We start from the raw sequence: 8,028 nt of genomic DNA, 5'->3' as shown, positions 1-8,028 counted from the left end.
TTTTCAATTTTTTTGTTAGAAGTGGCATATAGGTTCGGATGTTTGAATGATAATATTTTATTGAATGTTTCTCAGTTCTCATTGTATTGTAACACATGCCATCATAATAAACGATTTACCTACTTAGTGCTTACTAATAGTAGTATTGGTTAGTGATGTACCAAAGTACGCCGAGTTTAATACTAGTTATATTATACTTTGAATGGGGGGACCAGGGGCGCAGCCCCCGGAAGCTCCTGGATTTTTGTGTATTTTAAGAGTAAAACCAGGCAGAATAACAGTGGTTTGGTTGGTTTTGTACCGATAAATATTAGTCACATCATACTTTGAAAATTATAGGGGGGGGGGGGGCGGCCCCCCCCCACGCCCCCCCCTTAAATCCGCCAGTGCACCGTCATTTATTTTCATAAATTATTAGAAATCTACAACTTTGTGCTATTCGATATATATTTCAAAGGTATGTTTATTTAGTTAATCTCCACTTTATTTTATTCCTTTGAAAAGAGAACAAGCATTGTTATGTCTCTTTTAAACAAGCTGATAAAAGAGCTTTATGTGTGAAATAAGTGTCAGCTGTGGAATATTTAAACGATTCGAATATTCTGCTCCGTCCATCTGTCTAAACATTTCTTCTTCCTTAAACTCTTTATTTTATGAAGCAACCAATTTATCTATTGAAATGTGTCCTGTAGATGTACAAAATCGTTTTTGAATCTTCAGTGTTATCCTATGGGGTAAAATGCAAGTCAAACGATAAATTTTTTCCACAAAAAACATCCTGTTTCCGTGAAGTTAAATTTTATAAAGTAGCAAAAGTATCGTTTGAAATATGGTACGTGGTGTCCTGTGGTTGTGCAATAACTTTTTAGATTTTTTAATTTTACCCTGGGGTAAAAAATAAATGACATTTCTTCTACAAAAATATCCCTGGTTCCCAGAAATTTGATTGGCGGAGTCTTTTTAGGTGCAATAAGGTTTTGAAATTTTCAACCTGAGGCTGTTGAAAAATGGCTGTTGAAAAGAGCCTTTTTCTTCCACAGAAACCCTGGTTCCAAGAGCTTATTTTACATCTTACGCAGTAACCTAAGGGTGAATTTAAAACAAAATCCGACCGAACTCATATTGATCAACTTTAAAAAAATGTATAGAAAATGAAAATAGATTTATATGTTTCGGTATATGTCAATAGATAGTGTCTAAATACCATAGGCGCTTGGGTCAAGGATACTGTATTTTTTCTATATAATGTATTGTCGAGGAAATTCGAACTATACTCTAACATTTTTTTTCAGTGTGCAGTGTTAATTTTTAGTTTTTTGTAAACCTTTCTGCTTCATATACACTAGAATGTCACGGAAATTCGATTTTATGCACGCTTTAAAAATGACATATCCCACTGTATACTAAAAAGAAACAAGGCTTGCAACTTCTTTTGCCCCTTTCCGTGCCCCAGACTCGATTTTTTACTGTTAAAAGTTATATGCGCCGCTTACCAGCTGAATTACCAATCCCCATCTCTGCAAATAATTCTTATACAATGATAAAAATCCTCAGGTATAAACTTTTCATCCATCTTATATTTTTAAATAATTATTTTCTCTCCAATGTCGGCATTTTTCTCTCGTTTAATTCTGTAATCACGGAAGTCCCCGGAATTACAACTGCCAAAACCCAAAACGAGCGGACAGAAATTTATTTGACAGTTTAAAAAATCGCAATGATCGGAGTATTTGGCGATTTAGAATGTCTAAAACATCTTACCTAATCACTGACAATAATATGATAGTATGAATCTGTATCATTAATCAAAGGAAATTAAACTTTAACATATAGAAGGAATGGGGGGGGGGGGCAGAGTCTCGTCGATCCACTTGTTCAAAAGTGTGTATTAATCGAAATCAATTATTGCGTGAAAACTTTAACGAGCAAAAAAAAATTAAATGAGGAAATAAAAAAACAAAACAAAGAAAAGAAAGAAACGAAGGAAAGAAAGGCTGTCTAAACTTAAAACTGTATTTCATGAGAAAGGTGTGGGACGTTCAATAAATATTCAATTGGCATAAACTCTCTCTCTCTCTCTCTCTCTCTCTCTCTCTCTCTCTCTCTCTCTCTCTCAAAAAGATACAACAACTATTTGGCATCAAATGTGTAAAAAGTGTGAAGGGTAGAAGATGATGATTAACTTTTGTTTCGATGAAAGAAATATATTGTGTTGGGGACAATGTACATGTCTACAGATGCCAACTTGAATCACACCCCCCCCCCTTCCTCCGTCGGGCATAAAGTATTTCCGATTAAGCAACGAATTCTGGTGTAACTGGTATTTGTATTGAGCTGCATATTCAAAACTAGATTTTTTTGTATTTTTTTTTTTGGTAAAAATATTTTTCATGCAATCAGATAAATTGTTTAATAAGATTTAACTGGTGAATATATTCTGGTTGCAGGCATATACACACCTTTCGCGTCTTTCAGATCAAGTCACCTGTAGTAATAGTATAGAAAAACATGCAGTTGTTGTACAAATAAACTAGGCGCAATGTTTTATTTATTCTTAAATTTATCTAATAATGTTTCGCCTAAAACACAAGTGTTTAAGATAAGGTATAAACACCCCCCTTTTCGTCTATATGTTAAAGTTTAATTTCCTTTGATTAATGATACAGATTCATACTATCATATTATTGTCAGTGATTAGGTAAGATGTTTTAGACATTCTAAATCGCCAAATACTCCGATCATTGCGATTTTTTAAACTGTCAAATAAATTTCTGTCCGCTCGTTTTGGGTTTTGGCAGTTGTAATTCCGGGGACTTCCGTGATTACAGAATTAAACGAGAGAAAAATGCCGACATTGGAGAGAAAATAATTATTTAAAAATATAAGATGGATGAAAAGTTTATACCTGAGGATTTTTATCATTGTATAAGAATTATTTGCAGAGATGGGGATTGGTAATTCAGCTGGTAAGCGGCGCATATAACTTTTAACAGTAAAAAATCGAGTCTGGGGCACGGAAAGGGGCAAAAGAAGTTGCAAGCCTTGTTTCTTTTTAGTATACAGTGGGATATGTCATTTTTAAAGCGTGCATAAAATCGAATTTCCGTGACATTCTAGTGTATATGAAGCAGAAAGGTTTACAAAAAACTAAAAATTAACACTGCACACTGAAAAAAAATGTTAGAGTATAGTTCGAATTTCCTCGACAATACATTATATAGAAAAAATACAGTATCCTTGACCCAAGCGCCTATGCTAAATACCTGCCAAATATCCCACTGAAATCTCGATTAACAAAAAAACTAACACACGAACATGATGCTGAAATTGTCAGGAGTGCAACATCCTTAAATTTTAGAACATTTTAAAATTTTATTTATTTTTTTTTTAAGGGGGGGGTCTGTGAAATAAAAAATAATGGTGTATATTGAAAATAAAGACTTTCCTGATAGTTTTCAAGGCTTATTTTGTTCAATCAAGTTATAGTCATGTTGTGAAGTTTTAAAAAATGTTATAGCATGTCAGGAGTGTACCAATAACCGTCATGATGCAAAAAAAAAAACAAAACAAAAAAAACAAACAAACATTTATTATAAAATGAGAGTCATATTTATGAGCATACCCCATATTGTCAGGAATGAAACATTTGTTTTGCTCCAAACCATGAAAAAATAATTTCGTATCATATAATATATGATTTTCCGATTTTCATACCCGGTACTTCAAAAATAAAGACACAGAACATTTTTTACAAAAAGATTTATCAATTACAGTGTCTGTTTATGCTTCAGATCTATATTTTTGTGGTCCGGAGCGCATCTTATTTTTTAAAATTCAATTCAAATTACGAAAACTCTTTTATTCATACTTAGAAGTATTCATGAATTAATTGACAGTCAACTAACAATCAAACAGCCAATTTTTTGTCACATATAAAAGAGAAAAACTCAATCAAGTTTTTGATTTACTCATTCATACCCCTATTACCATTTTGAAGCATAAAAACTATAATTTCTTGCGATTATATAATTTAGAAAGTCTTCTAAGGTGTAATAATATTTTTTTTATCAAAAGAAATTTTCCTTATAAAAATTCTTAAACTTTTTTATCTAATGGTCTTTTCTATTGCCACTTCAGGGTTTTTAAATAACATTTATGTGCAATATGATGGTACAAGTGAAAAATATATATGTAACAAGTAGTTGACTTTTTCTAAAAAAAATATTTTGGTGGTCATATTTTTTTTTAATTTACTCTAATCATCTTTTGAAAGATGATCCAGGTGTCCTGTGAAAGAACTCTACGGTAAGCTTTGTTTATAGAGCCTTTTTTCCAGAAAAAGATAAAAGTTATATATTTCAACGAATTGAATTTTTGGGGGAATAAAAAAAGAATGAGTATGGCACATTAGGTTACCGGTATATATTGTTTATACACGCACTGGTGATAACCTCTCCTTTCACTCCCCTTGAATATCTGATCAAGCGCAAATTTATGAAAAACTGAACAGCATATTTCCGTATTTTGTTTTACTCATATATGTAGTGTATTCAAATAAGCATTAACGGTATTTTTTATTATAATAAGTGTTCAATAAAATGAATTGAATTGTAATTGGATTACTGTCTATAATATTTTTTTTCCTTTTCTCCTGTCATTATTTTATATAAATTATTTGATATCTGAACTTTTACTCGGCCCGTCAGAACCGTTTTTGAAACGAAAGAAGTCCTTTATGTTTGCAGAATGATTGTTGATTTAATTCGTGGATTCAAGAAATGATGTTTTTATTATCAATTTTATTTCTACTCTGTGATTAAATATGTCGAAGAAAGAATATGATCGATGTCAATTCTTTTGTGTGCATTGTTAGTTCTTATTTACAAAGGTGTTAAAGGAACATCTACACAGTTTCAACTAAAAAAAAATTATTTCTCTATTTTTATGTTTACAAATACTTTTTTAAGATATTATTTATGGTTATCAAACATTTAATTATAGTTGTTGAGATACAAGACAGATTTAGAACTCCAAACCTTTGTTGTGTAAACAGGGCCCGTGCCATGTCTTTGTTTACATATGTTAAATTTACTACTATGTACTAGTATTCGTTCAAAAAAGATTTTATCGATAAAGGAGTTAATTCTACATACGAATACACAGTTTCTAGTGATTTGCCGAATCTCGTTTTGTTACAAATATATTTTCTATATAAACAAAAACAAGACATGAGCTTGAAGAATTTAAAGTTTTGTTTAGAATCGACTTTGTAAATAAACAAATGATGTTCAAATTTTTGCTCATCAATTGTTTTCAACGGGGTTAATTAGAATTTGTAAACATTAAAAATTTGTTTGTTTTTAGATATGTTGATACTGTGTCCATGTCCCTTTAATAATGACGTCTTAGATTATTTTCTTTTCGATAAATGCCAATCTATCTACATGAACAAAGTGGTAGATTCAGATTTTAAAAAGAAGGATTTTGGAAATTTCGAAAGTTTGTTTTGTCTTCTTTACATGGACCCGAATCCCACTTTTGGACTTAGAGACCGGGTTTATATTTATACGGTCTCATCCGAAAGACTGGCTCCACGCCTCATAGTGGGATTCGAACCCGTGACATAAGGATCAACTCCTTACTTCGCGACTCTAGAGCAGTCGCTCTAACCACTAATATATCCCCGAATCTTTGAGTACGGGAGCATAGAAATAAGATCATGAAGTAGCTGTAAAATGCATTGATTGAATTAAGAGTCTGAGTATTCCTTATTCATTCATTAAAATAATTTAATATTTATTTGACACCCCCCCCATCTTACCGGGTAATCGTGCTTAATATCTTAGTCTATAGAGTCTCATGATGTATGTATACGAGGGTGTTTATAAATAAATCATAAAACCTTGACTGATAACGAAAATTTATTTCTGATGTTATCAATAAGGTATCTTAATTATTGTTAAACTGATACGTGTACTCCCTTTGATAAATAGAAAAATGGCTACCGACGAACTTCAAGAAGAAAACAAATTCCCCGAGGATCCTGGGGTGACAGATATTGCATTTGTTGTTGAAGGAAAGAGGGTACATACAATTAAAGCAATACTTGCCTGTGCTTCTCCTGTGTTTAAATCTATGTTTAATTTGGATTTCAAAGAAAAATATGCATCTGAAATAGATCTACCTGGAAAGAAGCACGACGCATTTGTGAAATTTTTAAAGTGTATAATTCCAATTGATTACTTAGAATTAGATGGTAAGTAAATGGCTTCCATTATCAACTGTGTTTTATGACTTCTGTGTACTTGACCTTCTTTTGTGACTTATTTGGCCAATCACAGATGAATTCGGATGAGGCATTCTAAAAGTCTCCTGTTCCTTCAAAAAAAAAAATTAAAATTTAAGAAACTAGAATATGAGAAAACCCTTGTATCGGTTATGGAACTAGTGTAAGAAGGATTTCTGTACTATTGTTTGTATTTTCAGGAAATACAATTGGAGAAATTCTTCCTCTGGCAAAGGAATACCGGGTTAATGCTATCATTAAAGAGTGTGAAGCATGGCTTCTGAAAGAAATCGAAAGAAGAGAGTTTGTAAAAAATATGGAAATTTCGAGGGAAGGAAAATCAGAATTTTTATTGAGATGCTACTATTACAGTTGTGAATATAACTTGACAAAGTTGCATGATAGAACCTTCAAAAAACTCTTCAAGTTTCAATTCAACAGTTACAAAGATTCCGAGTTTTATGCGCTTCTCTCCGACAAGAACAAAATCGAATTATTAGAAAAGCGAGTTTCCAATCTAGATGATACCATATCAAGAAAAAGGGATACATCACACCTCATGTACTCATAACATTATTACGGAATGTAATTTGAACAAACTGGAATGTTTCAAATTGAATTTTTTCATGAGAATATTTTTCCTTTGGTACCAACAATTTAGGTCACTCAGGTGATCTATTGTTATCTCTCTTCGTTTGTCGTCGTCCGTCGTGTGACGTGTCATGCATCGAGTTTTAAAATTGGCATATTTTCAGTTTCTTCCCTGAAAGGACTGAACCAATTTTAACTAATTTTACCATAAAGCATTGGCGAGTGAAAGGATCAAAAATTGTGAAAATTCATTATTCCTGCCCCCTCGCCCCGACGGTGGGGCTTAATCGTCGAAATTAATGCAATCTTTAAAAATCTTCTGAATAACTCCTGGACATCAAGATGTTGAACTGTTAGTATGGTTGTTACAAGCATTTAGCTCTTTACCAAAACTATTAATTTTATGGCCCCAGTGTCAGGGATTCTGGTGCTAAGGTGGGGCCCTGTTGAATATATAGCGAATTTGCATTAAATTCTTTGAAAATCTTCGCCGCTATTCCTGGATATTATTTTAAAAAAAAATAATTGTTTTGGTTATCATAGGCAAGGGTGCTTCTTCCAGATTGTGAATTGTGTCAGGTAATTAAACTCGGCACTCGGGGTCGTTTTGAAAATGAATAAATTCCTTTTAGACTGTAAAATGATTGTTGATTTGAATATATACTCTTCCAAAAAAGAAACTCATAGTAGAATTTTAGCGAAACATTGAATATAAAGGTTATTTAGTAAAATGATGTACTGCTAATGCAGAAATGTGGTTTACAATATGAATACTATCTATAAGTCATAATTGCTTAAGAGTTCTAAAATCTTAGACAGTTTAAGGTAATTAAATATCAATATCAGGTGTGCCACCTCACAGGCACAAATGATAGCCAAAAACAGCATCTAATGGAAGCAAATGTGTGTTATTTAAACTGTACAGGAATACTCTTCCACTCCAAATGTAAAGTTTTGGACAGCTGTTGCAGAGTCTGAGGATGCGATTGTCTTTGATAAAACATGTCTATTCATTTTGTCCAGTGCTGAACAATTGGGGTTAAAGACGTTTTAGATGACTATGACAGAAACAGGTTGTTATTGCTCTGCAAGAATGGGGGTGTCAAACGAGCCGTATGTCGCTATGTATTGTCAGATTGATTGATTGATTG

At 32.4% G+C, this 8,028-nt stretch overlaps 1 protein-coding gene across 1 annotated transcript; it reads left to right on the top strand.

The window, feature by feature from the left end:
- Positions 1 to 5,997: 5,997 nt before the first annotated feature.
- Positions 5,998 to 7,158, top strand: LOC134240942 (uncharacterized). Its single transcript, XM_062723052.1, has 2 exons — positions 5,998 to 6,256; positions 6,487 to 7,158. The coding sequence occupies exons 1-2, from the start codon at positions 5,998 to 6,000 to the stop codon at positions 6,855 to 6,857; spliced, it is 630 nt and encodes a 209-aa protein (XP_062579036.1). The 3' UTR covers positions 6,858 to 7,158.
- The last annotated feature ends 870 nt before the right edge of the window (positions 7,159 to 8,028 follow it).

The sequence above is a fragment of the Saccostrea cucullata genome, unplaced genomic scaffold (genome assembly GCF_032062105.1).
Source record: "Saccostrea cucullata isolate Sc308-1 unplaced genomic scaffold, CSIRO_AGI_Scuc_v1 ctg2947, whole genome shotgun sequence".
NCBI lineage: Eukaryota > Metazoa > Mollusca > Bivalvia > Ostreida > Ostreidae > Saccostrea > Saccostrea cuccullata.
Note: the sequence above shows the minus strand (reverse complement) of the source record. Positions and strands in the feature narration are given on the sequence as shown.

Excerpts from the sequence above, each read along its gene's own strand:
- LOC134240942 (XM_062723052.1), top strand. The coding sequence starts at position 5,998 with ATGGCTACCGACGAACTTCAAGAAGAAAACAAATTCCCCGAGGATCCT. Across the intron at positions 6,257-6,486 it reads TGATTACTTAGAATTAGATG|GAAATACAATTGGAGAAATT; the intron begins GTAAGTAAATGG and ends TTGTATTTTCAG.